Source organism: Anolis carolinensis, chromosome 5, assembly GCF_035594765.1.
Source record: "Anolis carolinensis isolate JA03-04 chromosome 5, rAnoCar3.1.pri, whole genome shotgun sequence".
In the NCBI taxonomy this organism is placed as follows: domain Eukaryota; kingdom Metazoa; phylum Chordata; class Lepidosauria; order Squamata; family Dactyloidae; genus Anolis; species Anolis carolinensis.
Window position 1 is genome coordinate 108,126,699 of NC_085845.1, and position 19,582 is coordinate 108,146,280.

At 40.8% G+C, this 19,582-nt stretch overlaps 1 protein-coding gene and 1 long non-coding RNA gene across 2 annotated transcripts in view; both read left to right on the plus strand.

Annotated features, from left to right (window-relative positions):
* The window catches only part of LOC134299381 (uncharacterized), a 38,502-nt gene extending 32,637 nt beyond the window's left edge, over positions 1–5,865 (plus strand). The window contains exon 2 of the long non-coding RNA XR_010006571.1: positions 5,711–5,865. This is a non-coding gene — a long non-coding RNA (uncharacterized LOC134299381). The remainder of the gene's footprint in view (positions 1–5,710) is intronic.
* Positions 5,866–11,938: 6,073 nt separating this feature from the next.
* LOC134299382 (uncharacterized) lies at positions 11,939–19,283 on the plus strand. The gene is made up of 2 exons (XM_062982113.1): positions 11,939–15,698; positions 18,912–19,283. Exons 1-2 carry the CDS (start codon positions 14,082–14,084, stop codon positions 18,993–18,995), a joined length of 1,701 nt encoding a protein of 566 aa, XP_062838183.1. The 5' UTR covers positions 11,939–14,081; the 3' UTR covers positions 18,996–19,283.
* The last annotated feature ends 299 nt before the right edge of the window (positions 19,284–19,582 follow it).

Sequence of the window (19,582 nt, forward strand, 5' to 3'; positions counted from 1 at the left end):
GACTGATGAAAGTTTTCCCATAAATTTGTGCCTTTAAAAAAAGAGAGAGAATGCATTCTCGACAGCCTAAGAGGCCTTGAGAAGCCAGCATCAGTTGTCCATATTTCTAGAACAGTTAGGGAATAACAGCCTGAGAATCCATATGTCCAGAATGACCTAATCAATACAATATAAAATATTTTCTATTTTCCCCAAAAGTATAACAAGGGTGATTTTTTTTTCATGTCAAGAGTGACTTGAGAAACTGCAAATCACTTCTGGTGTGAGAGAATTGGCCGTCTGCAAGGACGTTGCCCAGGGGACGCCCGAATGTATGATGTTTTACCATCCTTGTGGGAGGCTTCCCTCATGTCCCCACATGGAGCTAGAGCTGACAGAGGGAGCTCATTTGCACACACACACACACACACCCCAGGTTGGATTTGAACCAGCAACCTTCAGGTCAACAACCCAACCTCCAAGTCAGCAGTCTGCCAGCACAAGGGTTTAACCCATTGCACCACCGGGGGCTCCCAAGTGTGAGACGAAAGCCACATCATTGGGAGATCCTACACAGACACTCTATAATATAATTTGAAGTCAGCTCAAGGACAGAGTATCCGCAAAATGTACACTTTCAATGCATACTGCAATGAACTTCAAGCCAACATACAGTAGAGTCGCACTTATCCAACACTCGCTTATCCAATGTTCTGGATTATCCAACATATTTTTGTAGTCAATGTTTTCTTCTTTTTTTTTTTTGAATAGTTTTTTATTGATTTTCCAGAAATTTAGAGAATTACATTACAAAAATTATGAGGAGGGGAAAGGAGAAAGAAGGAGAAAAGAAAAAAATAAATAAAAAATAAAAATAAAAATAATTATTACACACAGCCAGCAGACAGCAAAAAAAAAAAAAGGAAAAAAGGGGGAAAAAACAAAAAAACAAAAACAAAAAACACACCAATAACTTCCAGTCGATTCCACAGGGGCAGTAATTCATTTACATTATGCTATAAATTTTCCTTGCCCATATCCCCGCACATTCTCAGTCTGACGCATGTCTATCTTTGCTCTGACCAACTATTCAAAATTAATCTGATGTTTCCCTTGTAAAAAATTTTTTACTGGTGACCAGTCCGTCCTTTGTTTTTTGGTATAATCTTGCAGTAAAAAGGTCATAGTATCCATGTCCATGTATTCCCTTAATTTGGTGATCCATGCGTCTTCCGATGGGATATCTTTCGAACGCCATCTTTGAGCTATTAAAGCTCGAGCAGCTGCTGTTATGTGAAAGAATAATATATCTTCATTTCTTTCTAAGTGAAAGTTGGTAATATTTAACAAATAATATTCAGGTTTAAAATCAAAATTCTTATCTAAGATTCCTTTTGCATAATTATGTATCATTTTCCAGAAACCTTTGACCTCTTTACATTCCCACCATACATGTAAAAAAGTCCCTGTTTTATTATTGCATTTCCAACATTCTTTTTTCTGGTTTTTGTAAAATTTAGATAATTTCTGGGGGGTTAGGTACCATCGGAAAAACATTTTATACCAATTCTCCCTTAATTTGAGTGAACTAGAATATTTCATTTTAGTTTTCCACAATTTCTCCCAGTCTTCAAATTGAATTGGGTGTCCCACATCCTGTGCCCATCTAGTCATAGTGTCTTTTACCCCTTCAGATTCTGTATTCCACTCGAGTAGTTTTTGATATAAAATCTTGATGAGATCCTACAGACACTCTATAATATAATTTGAAGTCAGCTCAAGGACAGATTATCCGCAAAATGTACACTTTCAATGCATACTGCAATGAACTTCAAGCCAACATACAGTAGAGTCGCACTTATCCAACACTCGCTTATCCAACGTTCTGGATTATCCAACATATTTTTGTAGTCAATGTTTTCAATACATCATGATATGTTGGTGCTAAATTCATAAATACAGTAATTACAACATAACATTACTGCATATTGAACTGCTTCTGTCAATTTTTTTGTAAAACATGATGTTTTAGTGCTTAATTTGTAAAATCATAACCTATTTGATGTTTAATAGGCTTTTCCTTCCTCCTTATTATCCAACATATTCTCTTATCCAACGTTCTGCCGGCCCATTTATGTTGGATAAATACATGTAAATACATGCAGCTACTGTATTTACATGTAATACAGTAATACATGCTGTAAATACATGCAGCAGCACAGCTCAGTGGACTGGCAAAGTGAAAAAAACCCTGCATTTTCTGGTATGTGTTTAGCCACATATTCTTTGGTTCTTAGTTTTGATTCCAATCCACATTCAGTGGATGTTGTGGCCAATATTTCAACCTCGAACAAGTTCCTGGGGTGTTTGTGTAGGTTCTGCACAACCAAACGGTTTTGGTTTTTTTGTTGTTGTTGTTTTTTCAATCCAATTCCAAACTAAATTATTTTATCTGTATACTACCACCCTAAATCATGGCCAGGTATTTTGGCTGGGCAATTTGATGTAGCTGCATTTCCCAAATAGATCTTTCATTTCCATAAAAGAATTAAAACAGGTCTGGAAACGAGAAATGACGAGGAAAAACCAAAAAGGAAATCACCTCTCCAGGTGTCAAGAAAATATTCCCTGTTTAACTGTTTCAATTCACAAGTTATTAGATGTAAAGCTGTACTTCAGAGACATCCAACACACTAATGGTAAAATCTTGGACTTCGTTTTTATAGGCAAGTAAGGTCTTTGCATTTTTAAATGAACTGCTACGTACACAAGCCTTCTCTTGTCACAAACCAGCATGTAAAGGGGAAAGCTTGAGCAGAAGCCTCAACAGAATATATTACACTATGTTAAATGTTAAAGACTATTAAATAGTTGCACAAACAAAACAAAGACAGAAGGATGAATATGTTGAAGTTGAGGAGAAAATGTTTTCTTTGACTGGTTTGATTATAAGATTAACTTTGCAAAGCATCTTCCTCTTAACCTCAACACCTTTTTAAAACACGGAATTAAATAAAAAATTATCGTTGTTATGTACTTTCAGGTCTACTCCGTCTTCCAGTAACCTTGTTGTAAGGTTTCTTTAGCAAGATTTATTCAGAGGAGCTTTAGCTACACTGCCAAATAATCCAGTTTCTGAATCCAGATTATCTGATTAGAACTGGATTATATGAGTTTACACTGCTTTATAATCCAGTTCAAAGCAGACAATCTGGATTCAGAAACTGGATTAAGGACCCCTGCTAGAAGTATCCCTGCATCATGTGATGGGTTCCAGCTCCATCCGACTCCATCTTGGCTCCGTAGAAAATGTCCTACGACGGAGGCCAGACCTCGTGTGATGGGGTTGTATATAGTAGTAAAGATGGGGCATAAGACTTAGGCACAATCTACACATGCTGTGAAATCCAGAATGATGTGGATTAATTTTTTTTGGGGGGGGGGTCACTAGAAAACACACACCCATAATGTGCACTGCAACATGTATCCACATGGAAAACACGTGTTTTAAAAAATCAGGAGAAAGTCTAAAATCGGTAATAAAATGCACTGCAGCAGATCAGTGTATGAATTCTGCAGAGAATTCAGTAGCAATGTGTAAACAGCTCCACCACTGGAAAATTTGGATTAAGGAATTGCTTCCCCCCACTTTTTAAAATTTAAATTTAAATTTTTGTGGTATGAGGATGCCATGAGAGCTTTTTCCGCAGTTCCCAGAGTGTGTATGTGGAGACTCTTAAGGAGTGGAACTGGATTTTTTAAAATCCACATTCTGACCCAGATTATAGGACTGTAAAAGCAGTCTGAAGATTATGATGTATCTCTACATTGCAGAATTAATGCAGTCTGACACCATTTTAACTACCATGATTCAATGCTATGGAGTCCTAGAAGTTATAGCTTGAAGCTCCTGAACTCTTTGACAGAAAAAAGCTGAAGATTCTTAAACTATAACTCCTAGGTTTTCATAGCACTGTGTTGTGAAAATTAAAGTGGTGTCAAACAGCATGAACTTCATAGTATGATACACTGTGTCTTGCACAATGTCACACAGTCGGTTTCTATGGCCAGCATGGATTTGAAGCCTTATCTCTTCTTAAAATATAATTTATTGAAATTTTTCAAGTATATAAATAACACCTGAAACCAGATAGTCAAATGTACTGTATGGATTAAAAACAAAACAAAAGCTCCAAAAATGGATTAAGGATGGAAGTAACTTTTTAAATTGGAAGATAGGGTGTGCTTGTAGCACCCACTGGAGCAAAACAAGACTGGTATATTTTGAGAAAGCAGATTTGTTTCGGCTGGCAAAAGCTTCCCACTGAAAGCAATTGGAATATTAACAGATGATAAACATTGGACTCAGTTTCTACATTGTTTTGGAAGAGGCATCGAGTAGGCAGAAATGTTAACTCAATGCCAAGATGTTGTCTAAAAGAAGAATGTTAAAGATGCAAAATTTGCAAGAGGAAACTGCAGGGATGTGGCAGGAGACAGTGCAGGAATACAAATGGATGAAAAATAACTATAAGAACTTTAGATTGAAACTTGGATCAGCTGAAGAACTGGACCTGCAAAAACGTAGACTGGATGAGTGACACTGAGTGTGAAGAGAGTAATTATGTGAATAGAGAGGTTGGAAAGATTGGCAGAAATTATTTTGTAGAGGATTATCCTATGTCCTTCCCTCCCTGCACAATTTTTTTTTTTAAAAAATGATTCCCAATTTGTTGAATTGCAAAGATTTGGTTATAAAAACCCACAAAGTTAAATATAAGTAAGAAGAATATAGAAATAAATATATTAGTATTGGCCCATCATCTGATTTTGGTTCAGGGTAAAGAATTCTGAAAGAATAGACATTTGTGGTAAACTTTTCTTTTTCATGTCAGGCACGACTTGAGAAACTGCAAGTCGCTTCTGGTGTGAGAGAATTGGCTGTCTGCAAGGGCGTTGCCCAGGGGATGCCCAGATGTATTTTTTTTAAAAAAATTTTTTTTACCATCCTTGTGGGAGGCTTCTCTTATGTCCCTGCATGGAGCTGGAGCTGATAGAGGGAGCTCATCCGTGCTCTCCTCGGGTTGGATTCGAACCTGGCAGCCTTCAGGTCAGCAACCCAACTTTCAAATCACAAGGCTTTAACCCATTACACCACCGCGGGCTCCTGGTAAACTAATTGATGAATGGGCAACTGTTTTCAAAGATGATTTTTTTTCTGTGGATAATTGGGAAAACTGTAAATCAGTAAAATTGATGCTTGAAATATATGGCTATTAAAAGGGATAGTGAGAGCAAATTAAATTGATTGTGTTAATGTTTATTTAAGAGTCAATGTGTTACAGTTTTGCTAAATGCAAGATGAGCGAGAACAAAAATAAAAACTAGCTGATAATGATGACACGGTTTATTTTTGCCTAGGTAAAGGTAAAGGTTTCCCCATGATATTAAGTCTAGTCATGTCTGATTCTACGGGGTGGTGCCCATCTCCATTTCTAATGTATTTGGATGTGTTTGTATGAATTTTATATGTTGTACGCCACTTTGAATCCCACCCACGAGAGAAAAGCGGGATAGAAATGAATAAATAATAATGATAATGATGATAATAATAATAAGCCAAAGACGCCTCCTAGGTCATGTAGCAAGCATGACTGCATGGAATGCTGTTACCTTCCCACCGAAGCAGTACCTATTGATCTACTCACATTTGCATATTTTATACTGCTAGGTTGGCAGAAGCTGGAGTTAACAAGGGGAGCTCACCTTGTCCATGGAACTGAAACGTCAACCTTCTGGTCAACAAGTTCTGCAGCTTAGGAGTTTAACCTGCTGTGCCACTGCAGCCCCTTTTGCATACATAGTAATAACTGGAACTTCCTGTAATGACCATCGTATGTGAGTGTTTGTTTGATTATCATAATTCCATTTTATAGAAAGAATTTAATTCTGTGAGAGAGGCACTGATAGATTATATAGTTTGTTCTAGTTAAACATTGGGACTAAGTTTAATTTTCTTTTTCTAATTTTATTTACTACGCTTTCGTTCTTTGCTCTTTTTCTTTTTGTTTTACGTACTGTTGTGCTGTATATTTTAACCCCGACCTTTTGGAATCCCAAGCTCAACAGTCAGACCACCCCAACATGCCGGTCTCAAAACCAGGCAATGCAGTTAGTCCAATATACTCTCTCAAGCAGTGAAAAGTATCAGTCTGTTCTAACATGTTTTTCCTTTAAGCTGTATCTTATTAATGCTTTGTGTTGTGATTTGAAGATAAACTTGGACTTGATTTACAAGTCTGGTTGTTGATGCTTGCAGCTCTGGGAAAAGCCCATTATTGTGGCGGGGGGGGGGGGGGATGAACTAAAAGCAGGGAACACATTCGATCCGCATAAACTGCTTATTAAGACGAATAAAGGAGTTAGTTAACACAAACATCAGAATGTCAGCATTCTCAAGACATAAAGGTAAAGGTAAAGGTTTCCCCTGACGTTAAGTCCAGTCATGTCTGACTCTGGGGGTTGGTGCTCATCTCCATTTCTAAGCCGAAGAGCCGGCGTTGTCCATAGACACCTCCAAGGTCATGTGGCCGGCATGACTGCATGGAGCAAGACATATGACTCATGAAATCAACAAGCCAGTGCAGCTTAGAAATCAGGTATGATACTCTGTGCTTCATTAAATAGTGATGTGCATTTGTATGAAATTGCTATCCATTTTGTTTTGTTTCATTCGTTCTGCTCCGTTTTTGTTTTTGTTTGCCACTTCCGAAAATGGGACCCTATCCGATTAGGATTTTTGTCTCGCATCCAAAAAAATGAAAATGTTCAGACCATTGGCAGCAATGGGAAGGCTTCCAAGGTGTGCCCTCCCCTCAATTTTAGGGCTAGAGGAGTGAAAATCGCCATACATGGAGGGCATATCGACCCCTTTTAGCCCACCAACTTAAAAAAAATCTAAATGGAGAAGGTAGAAGCCTAACCATTTCTTTCCTTTGAAAAATATATTTTAAAAGAACCAATACTACCCAGGGGGAGGAAAAGGTTTTTTAAAAAATATAATTAAGAATACAAGATTTAAAGAATTAAAATATTACAGTACAGCAAATAGAAGCTACAGAGATTCTTTTCCCCACCCCAAAGCCCTGCGTGCACTTCCCAGCCGAACTCACCCCACCCCTTTAAAAATCCCAGCCCCCTTCCCTTCAAAGAAAGAATAAAAATAGAAGCAAAGCAGCCAAGCTTGGGGAAAAAATAAGATACAAACAAATCTCTTTCCCCTAGCAGCAAGGCAAGGACAGAAGGCAAGACAAGGCAAGAGGCAAGGCAACAAGGCAGCAAGCACACTAGCACAGAGAGACTGAGTGAACTGAGTGAGCAGCAGTAAGGCAGGCAGCCAGGCAGCCAGGCAGCACCAGCAAAGGACATGCCCACAATGGGCTCTTTGTGGGCAGTTGCCCCATTAAATACCCTTGCAACATCACAGTTTCCTTGGCCTCTGATTGGACAGTACGAAATGAATACCCGAATAAAACAAATGGAGCAAATAACGCGCACACCACTATCATTAAAGTTTCCTGATTCAATTCATCATTCACAAGATCAGCAGTCAGGTCTTTTAATCTGGTGGGGATTTCTGGGCTATATACATTCTCCTTTCTTGTCTGTTGAGTTTCTTCTGCCTTATCCCTGATCAATGATTGGGATTCAGAGATGAGAGATTATTTAAAATTTAGTAAAGCTTTGTATAAAAAGAGAGAGAGCATTGTGATTTGGAATTCTGGAAGAAGCTCTGGTTTGCAGACAATGAACAGCTTGAAAATTGTTTCCCTATAGAAATTGGCAAGATTTACATCTAGTGCTCACTTTCTTAGTAATGTCAACTGTATTCATAAGAACTGTCACAATTTTACTCCCAGAACAGAGAAGCTGTCCCCAACCTGTGCTAAAGTAAAGCTTCTTAAACTGTGGGTTGAGATCCCCTTTGGGGTCTCCTTACTCAATGTAGGGGCTACAATAAAAGTGTGTATCTTGCCACCTACTGGCTGTTTTAGACATTTATATGAATGTTAGCAACAGCATGCAGCAATGTTTCAGCTACTTCATAAAAAAAGAAAATCAGCCTGCCTTGTTTAGCAAGCCTTTTTGCTCGATGAATTTCTCTTCAGTTTCAGAAATATTTCCCTTCGAAATTTAATTCTAATAAACCATACTCAATTGAAGTTAAAAACATCAGTCATCTACTATTAAATGTTCGAGAAGAATTTGCCTGCAACTCTGATTCGAAGGAGCAGGGAGGAAAGGATATAGATTACATGCATGTATGTGAACAGACTATGGGAGCAAGATGGAGGGAGATATAGGTCCATTTCAAGCACATGGCTCACTTTGCAACCTGGGACCTTTTAGGTTGGAGTTACAAACCCCCAAAACACTCCACTGTGATTCCCCAATTCAGGAAGAAAGGGAGAGCAAACAGAGTACATTCTGCCACTTGAGGCTGCAAATCAAGCATGCCAACATGGCATGAAAAAGTGTTGAAGATTTTATGTCTTCCAGCATGAAATAGTCAGCTGGGATTTAATTCTTTATTTAAAAAATAAACAAGTGCATTCATATGAAAATTTACTTTCATATTTAACACATAGTAAAATTATATGTATGGCAAATAATTGTTTTAAAATAAATTTCTTTACTATTTATTATGAGCAAATCTTTGATTTAGGCCTGGGCTGTGGCGCAGGCTGGAGAGCAAGCCAGCTGAAACCAGCTGCAATGAATCACTCTGACCAGGAGGTCATGAATTCGAGGCCCGCTCAGAGCCTATGTTTGTCTTGTCTTTGTTCTATGTTAAAAGGCATTGAATGTTTGCCTATATGTGTAATATGATCCGCCCTGAGTCCCCTTCGGGGTGAGAAGGGCGGGATATAAATGCTGTAAATAAATAAATAAATAAATTGTGTATACCTATTTTACATACCTATATACCCAGGATGATGTAAAAATTTCTTAGGATGTTGTGAGTATAAAGCCCTGTGGTAAAGGATCTGTAACTGGATCAAGAACAGGCAGCAGCCAGATACCTTCCAGTTTTACAAGATCTTTAGCCTTCTTTGCCAAAGAGTGCTGTTGCCTCACTAAACTAAATATCACAGAATATTACAGCATTGAGGCATAGAATTTAAAATGGGATCAAACCTCATTAATACTACAGTGCAGATAAGTCCCAAAAGGAACTGTTTTAGGAAGGACAATGTTTTATTTCCAATAACCCAGTTACATGCAGCTCAATCTAAATTCATTCCATATTATTTGATTTATTTTCCCATTGTGGACAAAATAAATTCCTCAAAGCAGACAGCTGCAATCCACATCACGTGACTCAAGGGAAACTGGGTGGTTACTCCCCCCACCCAAGAACCTTAAAATGCATGTGTGTGTGTGTGTGTGTGTGTATGTATGTATCCAAAGTGAGGAAGCTGAGGCCACATACAAGAGAAACAGCCAACAATTCTGGGTGTGCAAAATCTATTCCCCCCCCCCCCCAAGATTCAGGAGATTATTCATAATTTGGAATCCTTAAAACAGAACTGGGGGGCAGGTACCTGAAATTTGACACAAAAACAGGATGAAAACAGAACGCTTTTCTGCCATTGTGCACACCCCTACAACTTACCAAACAGACAATACATGCTATTTGCTAATTACTGAAATTCATTTTGTAAAGAAATGGCTCTAACAACTTCATTTGTTTGTACTTGGATGTAAGGCTTTAAGAATTATAACTACAGTGTTCCCTCACTACTTTGCGGTTCACTTTTCGCGGATTAGCTGTTTTGCGGTTTTTCAATAAACTCTAAAAGACTATTATAAATCATAAAAAATACAATTTACAGCCTAAGGAAGGGAGGAAGGAGAAGCCAAAGGTGGAGAAAAGGAGCCCAAACAGCAACGGGAGGAGAAGGAGGCAATTTATCAACACACAATTGGTTGATAAACTTAAAATAGTGTATAACTACTAAAATAATGTATAAATATTAAAATTAATATAGTGTCTCTACTTCGCGGATTTTCACTTATTGTGGGTGGTCCTGGAATGTAACCTCCACGATAAGTGAAGGAACACTGTATTCATATTTTGCATGGAGCAGGAGAACAGTATAATGCAGTGTGGTGTCCAAGACAATTTAATTAAAACAGCCATTCTCCTATGTGCCATATACACTCGTGTGTGAGTGGACCTTGTGTATTAGTTGAGAGCAGCTTTAGGGGGGCAAAATTGGGTATTTTGATATGACACATGGATAAGTAGAAGGTAATTTCACAGAGCCAATGGTGTCTTGGGGAGACTGTTGTCCCTGGCCATCATCACTATTTCCCTGCCCAGTCATTCAGAAAGACCAAAAGCAGTATTGTTGTGGCCAAAAGTAGGCTGAACTGGTGCTTCTTTTGGGTTCTCTTGGAATGGACTAAGTTCTTGACTTTTATGACCTAATTCAGGTCACTTCTATACTGTCTATACTGTCTAATATTATATTTATGGCACCCAAGAAATGGGTGGATGGGGAACCCCCTCCCTGGAGTTATACTATGAGGCATTTCAATTTGCTAGGTTAGTAGAACTGGAATTGGAAGGGACAAAAAGGGTGAAATTAGAGAAAGAACTAAACAAAAGGAAAAAGATATCATGTATGGGAGGAAAAATCGATAAGAAGAGATTATCAGTTTATCCCAGATTATCTGGCAGTGGAGATTCATATAATCCAGTTTAAACAAGATAATCTGGGATCAGATCCTGAGATAGAGGGCAGTATAGAAGGGGCCTCAGGGGAGGGAAGGTTTCCTCTTTTGATAAGCATCAAGGTACAACTCTTACACTGACTTGTGGATAAGTCAACCTAGGGCGGTTTGGGGGGGGGGGGGGGCATTTTTTGACAAAAATTTCTGGACTTATACATGAGCAATCAGTGTTCCCCCTCACTTATCGCGGGGGTTAGGTTCCAGGACCACCCGCAATAAGTGAAAATCCATGAAGTAGGAATGCTATATATTTATACATTATTTTAGTAATTATACACCATTTTAGGTCTTTATCAACCAATCGTGTGTTGATAAATCGCCTCCTTCTCCTCCCGTTGCCGCTTGGGCTCTTTTTCTCTCGCTTCGGCTTCTCCTGCCTCCCTTCCTTAGGCTGTAAATTGTAATTTTCTATGATTTATAATATTCTTTTAGAGCTTAGCATGAGGATATTGGATGAACGGATTTTAACCATATTTTTTATATTTTATACTGTATTAATTGTTTATAATGGATTTTATATACTGTTATGATTTTAATTATGTGTCGGCATCGAATTGTTGCCAATTGTGTATGCCGCCCTGAGTCCCTTCGGGTGAGAAGGGCAAGATAGAAATGATGGAAATAGATAAATAAATAAATAAATAAATTTATTGAAAAACCGCGAAACAGCAAATCCGCAACAAGCGAACCGCCAAGTAGTGAGCGAATACTGTATACAATAATTTAGCATTGTGTCATTTAAAAAACAAAACAAAAAGGAGCAATCATTCCCAGTTTTAAAAAAAAAACAATAAGTGTTTTCATCAATAGCTGATGAAAAATTAGAAATTTGGAAAAGTCCAGACACACACCAGGAATACTCCCTGAACAAACAGCCTAGGAGTCAAAAACTTTGATTTTCAGTCTGTGACAGAGCGAAGAATTCTGTGCGCTACTCAGGTTAACGCCAAACAACCTTTGTAAGAATATACTTCAATCAGACTGAGGATCGCATAATGGTGCCTCCGTATCGAGGGGGAAAAAATAGAACAGAAATGACAAACCCAATCATTATCAAATAAAAACAGGTTAAACAGAATAGGGTAGACACGGATAATTAAAAAATATATATTATCCTTCCCTATTGTGTCAGACATAAGACTGTAAAAAAATAAAAAAATAAATGTATTTAAAAGCAGCGAAGCATTTTTAATTGAAGAAAAATTGGAATTTATTTTGTGCAGAGAGAGAGAGAGATTCCAGCCTTCCCTCTGCTCTCCGAGAAGCATCCCATATTCTTAGATGTGATGTTGCCTTGGCAACCACACTTGGTGACCTCGTTATTTCAACCTAATCCTGCTTTGAAATTATAGATGCTCCACCCTTTTGCCTGGCTAGGCTGATAACATAATCATTGTAAATGAGGATTGGGGAGGGGGGAAAACAGCAAGATAGCATTTCCCTAGTGACATAAGACTAGTCGCACCTTATCAAGAAAATATTCCCAACAATTAAAGTGCATAAATCTCAATGCCCCAGAAAAGGGAGGCTTGGGGGATTATTATTTGTGCGGGCGTTGAGTCTGCTGTTCTGCTTTGCAAAATGCAACTGCGGCAGTGTGCTGGTTAGATTTGGAAATTAAAATTCACCTACATTAAATTTCTTTTTTTTTAATTCCTAATATTATGAGTAAAGCATAGGCGTTCCAAATTAAGCATCTGTTTTGACGACAGAAGGATCTAGGAACTATACAGTATGCAAAACTACTCATCAAAAACAGACTTTCGGGTTTTTAGTGGGCTCCTTTATTGAAAATGGGTTAAAATCATAAAACCGGGGAGGGGAGGAGAGTGTGTGTGAAACTATTTCAGCTCTTACTGCAGTGGAAAAGAAATAGACTTGCTCATCTTACACACTACATGAACTATATTTCTTTTAGGAGAAATGTAGACAACATGATTTGATTGAGGACCCATCCAGACAGGCCCTATATCCCAGGATCTGGTCCCAGATTTTCTGCTTTAAACTGGGACCTCTTCCACACAGCTAAATAAAATCCTACATTAGCTGCTTTGAACTGGAATATATGGCGGTGTGGACTCAGATAAACCAGTTCAAAGCAGATATTGTGGGGTTTTCTGCCTTGATATCCCAGGTTATATGGCTGTGTGGAAGTGTTGGAAATAGCAACCTTCTACAAGCCTCCTACACTAGTTATTTGTTATGTATATAATTCAGATTGCTTATTGTATAAATGTGTGTTGATATGCAGTTTTCCTTAACTCTATGTTGTGGGAGGGGCTGCAGACCATGTGATCAGATCTGGGACTATTCAAGACTCAGACTCCATTTTAGAAACTGTATGCTTTTAGACGTCACTAGGAACAGTATGCTTACAGAAGCCATTAGACTTTCAATGTAGTGACTTCAGTAGAAACAGTACAGTTTAGAAGTTAGTTGAAAGAGACTATGGAGCAGTGGTTCTCAACCTCAGATGTTTTTGGCCTACAACTCCCAGAAATCCCAGCCAGTTTACCAGCTGTTAGGATTTCTGGGAGTTGAAGGCCAGAAACATCTGAGGACCCCAGGTTGAGAACCACTGCTATAGAGACTCTATTAGACTCTCAGAACAGAGAGATGCTTTAGACCAGTAGTTCTCAACCTGTGGGTCCCCAGAAAAGACATTGAAATCCACAAGCACATGAACAATTTCAACAGAAAGGAGAAAACCATGAAAATGAACAAATTCTGGTTACCAGTATTAAAAAAAAACACCAGAATCAAGACAGTAAATAAGAAACACCACTCAAAAACAGGGGAACTACAGATAGCAATTGCAACATTTGCATTTGCTTTAACAGACAAGCATTATTTCTCCCACACTGGAGATTCCACAGATACACACATGTCATGGAACCCAGTTACAGGGCTTTGGTAATTCAGCCCTGTAACTGGGAGTCATAACATAAACAATCCCAGGAGCACCTGGCAGAAGAAGATAGAATATGCCTGGGAACTTGGGGCCGAAAGTATAAACAATTATAATTGGTCTAGTGTGTGAAAATGGTAGTAATGTGATATTGGGGGTGGGACTTGATGATGATATTTACGTGTGGTGTTACGTAGCATCAAAAGTTATAAAAATAGTTGTATGTAAACATTGGGTCATTCCTGACTTTTCCAAAGTCATGTGTTCTTCAATAAAGATTGGATTTGAGAGCAGCCATCTCTGATCTGCGTTCAGACTGATCCTTTGAAGTGAGCAGGACAATTAAGTCAGGAATCCAGTTCTCACCCTCCTGCAAATTTGCAGTGAAGTGATAATGAGCAGGGAAGGAGATCAAAGCCATGACGGAGCAAAGGGGCCTCCGCTGGGAGCTCTGCCGTTGGCAGAAGAGACATTGCAAGCCATAGCTTCCTCTACGGGGTACCCCAAGCCGGACGGCGTGACCCAGAGGATTCCCAGAGGGGGAAGAGGCGTTCCGGCGGCGGCAGAAACCAGTTGGGGATCTGGAGGAAGCATGCCGGAGACCGTGGCCCAGCGGTTATCCATCCTGGAAACTCATTTATCCAGGCTGTCGGATACCGTGGGGAGAATAGTGCCAATATTGGAAGAGAATCTCCAAAAAGAGCACATCCGATATGGCGCCGAGAGAGAGCCAAGCAAAGGAGGCGATTGGAGCCAGAGGGGACAGCGAGCTTCAACGCAGAGTCCCGCGGCGGCAAGGGACGAGGGAGACGAGGAATATTGGCAAGAGCTGGAGTTCCGGGACAGAATGGCGCGCGAAGTGGAGCGCCAGCAAGCTCTGGGAACTCTGAGGCCGCCAACCCCAACAGAGCTCCCAACCCCCCGAATGGGCGTCGGAGTAGAAAGACCACTGGGGCCAGGGATCGGGTCCAGTGGATTAGCTGACGAAGGCGGAGAGGAGCAGGAGATCCAGGAAGAGGAGGAGGATGTGCCGTACGACGGGGAAAGGCGAGATGCGGGGGCTACAGCGAGGCCAGTATGCGGATGGGGGGAAGGGCCGACAGCGGCGGCAGGATTTCGGGAGCCGCGCAGAATGACCACCGGAGTGGGGTGCGGCGTGATCCAAGGAAACCCGATGCAACCCTTCCCCATGCCTCCCAGACAGCATCAACGGGCCGCTGAATGGATGCCAAGAAGGGAAGATCTCAAGCTAGAATACGGAGGGGAATCAGCCGAACTGAACTTTTTTCTAATTAGCATCAGGGGATACATGGAAGACAATGCACACACATTCCCCTCCGAAGCAAGCAGGGTTCGGGCCATCGGCAACACACTAAAGAGAGGAGCGGCCAGCTGGTATGTGCAACTACATGCCAGACAGGACCCATGCCTGAGGTCAGTGCCCCGCTTCCTCGCCGCACTGGAAAACCGGTTCAGAGACCGGCTAGAGCAATTGAGAGCTCGAGACCAGCTTAGAGGAATAAAGCAGAGGGACAAAACGGTGCCCGAGTACGCAGAAGAATTCCTCCACCTCGCGGAAAGGGTACCAGAGTGGTCTGAAGTGACCAAAGTGGAATTATTTAAAGAGGGACTACGCCCCGAGATTTTCAGCTGGGCAGCGCACAGAGATGACCCCGAAACGCTCCAGGGATGGATTCAACTAGCGGGGCGCGTTGAATCCACCCTGGCCCAAGTAAAGCGCTTCAGGAGCAGCGGCGGCCAGCAAAGACCGGTGGCGAGAGGTCGAGGAGAAACGAGGAAGCAGGAAAGACCCGGAGGGAGGCCGGGGATTCCCTCCAGAGGAGACGACAACAAACCTAAACCGGGATGCTTTGTATGTGGGAAGACGGGCCATCGAGCAGCAGAATGCTGGGCACGGAAGGGGGAGCCGCCAAAACCCTCAAAGCCCAAGCCAGCAACCGGGAGGCGTGCGGAGGAGGAGGTGCAAGCCCCAGAATCTCCAGAAAAATTGGTGAGTCGGGACAAACGCATGATAGTAGTGCCAATCTGCCTATCGGGGCTAGAGAATCGGGCCACCTGCAAGGCATTTGTGGATTGTGGTTGTTCCAGGAATATTATAACTCCAGAGTTAGCAGGAGCGTTGAAATGCCAGCAGATGGCGCTTGACTCCCCAATTGCGTTTTCGCAGCTAGACGGATCAGTGGCTACTGGGGAAGTATCTACAAAGGAAATACGGGAGGTCCCATGTAAAATAGGCAAATGGGAAGGAAGAATATCCTTTGTGATAGCCCCTATTGCCACATACCACGTAATATTAGGGATACCATGGCTCGAACAGGCAAATCCCGAAGTAGATTGGAGAGGAAAGAGCCTAGCATTTAAAGAACAGCAGACGCAATGGGAGATAAGCAAGATTGCAGAAGAGGAGGACGAGGGAGATGAAGAAGGTGAAATAGACCCACTGCTATTGCCACCTGAATACAGAGACTTTGTGGATGTGTTCAATCAGAAAGAGGCAAGTAAATTACCTCCCAAAAGGAATATAGAAGTAGAAATTGAAATAACCCCCGGAGCAAACTTACCAAAACCAAAAGTGTATCCCATGTCTGTGCAGGAGAAGGAGGAATTGAGGAAATACATTGATAAAAACCTGGCGCGGGGCTTCATTAAGCCATCCAATTCTCCTCTCGGGGCCCCAGTGTTATTCAGGAGAAAGAAAGACAACTCCCTAAGATTGTGCATTGATTATCGAAATTTAAATGCAATTACTAAGGACAATAAATACCCTATGCCCTTAGTAAAGGATTTAATTACCGTATTGAAAAAAGGGAGCATATTTACTAAACTTGATTTAATTGAAGCATATCATAAATTAAGGATCAAACCGGAAGATACTTGGAAAACTGCATTTTCCTGCGCATTCGGCCATTTTGAATATAAAATTTTACCTTTCGGTTTAAAAAATGGAGGCGGGTGCTTTATGCAGCTCATAAATGAAATACTGCACCCATTGTTGTACAGAGGGGTATTCATATTTCTTGATGATATCTTGATTGTGACTGAAGATAAGGAAAAGCACGTGAAATTGGTCCGGGAAGTTTTGCAGAGACTAAGAGAAGCAAAGCTGTACGCAAAACTGTCCAAATGTGAATTTAATAAAACTCAAATTGACTTTCTGGGGTATCGGATATCTCCAGAAGGGTTAGCTATGGATCCAGCTAAAGTATCAGATGTAAAAGAATGGGGAGTGCCTCAAACAAGGAGGCAATTGCAATCGTTTCTGGGGTTTGCAAATTTTTATAGATCCTTCATAAAAGGCTTCGCGCAAATAACCGCACCCCTTACTGAACTTTTAAAAACAAAAGGGAAAGGGGAGACAGCAAAAGTAAAAGCTCCTGGCGCCAAACTAAGTTGGACGCCAGAATGCCAAAAGGCATTTGAAACCCTAAAAGAATGCTTCACAGAAGGACCCATTCTAAAACACCCCGATATCAGGAGCCCTTTCATAATCCATTGCGATGCCTCAGACTGTGCGTATGGGGCAGTACTATTGCAAAAGGATCAAAATGGGAACTTAAAACCCTGTGGATATTTGTCCCGGAAGTTCAGCGAAACTGAAAAATGTTGGCCGATATGGGAAAAAGAGGCACTAGCCATATTAAAAGCCTTAGAATGCTTTTAGAATCCTTTCTCGAAGGAAGCGGAATCCCATTTGAAATTTGGTCTGACCATAAGAACCTCCAGTATTTAAAGTCCCCTCGAAAATTGTCCCCCAAGCAGATTAGATGGGCACAATACTTCAGCAGGTTCGATTTCCAATTAAAGTTTTTTCAAGGGAAGCAGAATGTCTTGGCAGATGCTCTTTCACGCATGCCTCAACACGAAGGAATACCCACAGCAAAAGAGGGAACAATATTCTCTGACAAACAATGGGGCTTAGCTGTCAGAACAAGAGCACAAACCCAAAAGGAGAACACTGCTATGGTTGAACTCGACGGAAAAGATAATTGGGGAAACGAGCTGAAACAGTCTTATGACGGAGACCAGTGGATCGCATCCAATGCAGAACAGGGGGAGCAGAAGGGGGGATTTTGGTTTGTGAACAAGAAACTGTATATCCCAGCAACATTAAGGATCAAGATTTTGCATCGTTTTCACAATAACCAGAGCGCTGGTCATACAGGAATTACAAAAACAACAAAAGCAATAGCAAAACATTGCTGGTGGCCAGGGATGAGGAAGGACATAAAAAATCATGTTGTTCAATGTGATGATTGTGCCAGAAATAAATCGAGAGGAGGGAAGCCAATGGGATTATTACAAACAGTAGCAGAACCTACCAGACCTTGGGAATGTGTAGCTATGGACTTTGTGGGGGAACTACCGGTTAGCAAAGGACATCGTTATATTTGGACAGTATTGGACCTGTTTTCTAAACAGGCCCACTTTATAGCACTGACGAAACTACCATCAGCCGAGAAACTAGCTGAATTGTACATAAACCACATTTACAAACTGCATGGATGTCCCAGTAGAGTGGTCAGTGACAGAGGAGTACAATTCACAGCAAAATTTTGGGAAAAATTCCTGGAAATGCTAGGAGCAGAAAGGAGTTTAAGTTCTGCTTTTCACCCCATGACAAATGGGGCGGTAGAACGTACTCAGCAGACACTTGGGCAGTTCCTTCGAATGTACTCTAACATGAGACAAAATGACTGGTCTCGGTGGTTGGCTTTTGCAGAACTAGCTTTTAATTCGACTATACATTCAGCAACAAATAAAACCCCCTTTGAAGTAGTTTACGGGTATGAAATACAGCCTCTGCCCCAGCTGCCGAGATGGACAGAGAATGAGGGAACAGAGGCAGGGAAATGGAAAGCGCAAATGATGGAATGCTGGAGTCAAGTGACTGCATCCTTAAAAGAAGCACATAAAAAGTATAAAGTATTCGCAGACAGAAAGAGGGTGGAAGGTGATAAATTGGAGAAAGGAGATTTAGTGTGGCTAAGTACCCAAAACATCAAACTGGGGCTACCTTCGAAAAAATTGGGCCCTAAATATATTGGACCATTTAGAATACAGGGTGTTATCAACGAGGTGACTTTCCAGTTGGCATTGCCAAAAAGTTTAGGGAAAATACACCCTGTATTCCATCGTAGCTTACTGAAAAAATATATGGGTACTTTGGACAAAATGGACACATAGAATTATTGTTTTGTTTCAGGCTTGTGATGAAAGAAGAACCGAAGAGGAGGACGAAGAAAAGGAGGGCACCATGTCATGGAACCCAGTTACAGGGCTTTGGTAATTCAGCCCTGTAACTGGGAGTCATAACATAAACAATCCCAGGAGCACCTGGCAGAAGAAGATAGAATATGCCTGGGAACTTGGGGCCGAAAGTATAAACAATTATAATTGGTCTAGTGTGTGAAAATGGTAGTAATGTGATATTGGGGGTGGGACTTGATGATGATATTTACGTGTGGTGTTACGTAGCATCAAAAGTTATAAAAATAGTTGTATGTAAACATTGGGTCATTCCTGACTTTTCCAAAGTCATGTGTTCTTCAATAAAGATTGGATTTGAGAGCAGCCATCTCTGATCTGCGTTCAGACTGATCCTTTGAAGTGAGCAGGACACACACACACACACACACACACACACACACACTCCACTTGCCTCACTTCCAACAGAACTTCTGAAGATGCCAGCCACAGATGCAGGTGAAATGTCAGGAGAGAACGCTACTGGAATATGGCCATACAGCCCAAAACGTACAACAACCCAAAGTTTAAATTGTATTGACATGCTTTTATTGTAAGCCGCTTTGAGTCTCCTTTGTGGAGAGAAAAAGCAAAGCAACAACAACAACAATCAGAAGAAGAAGAAGAAGA

Excerpts from the sequence above, each read along its gene's own strand:
- LOC134299382 (XM_062982113.1), top strand. The coding sequence starts at position 14,082 with ATGAGCAGGGAAGGAGATCAAAGCCATGACGGAGCAAAGGGGCCTCCG. Across the intron at positions 15,699-18,911 it reads CAGAATCTCCAGAAAAATTG|GCTTGTGATGAAAGAAGAAC; the intron begins GTGAGTCGGGAC and ends GTTTTGTTTCAG.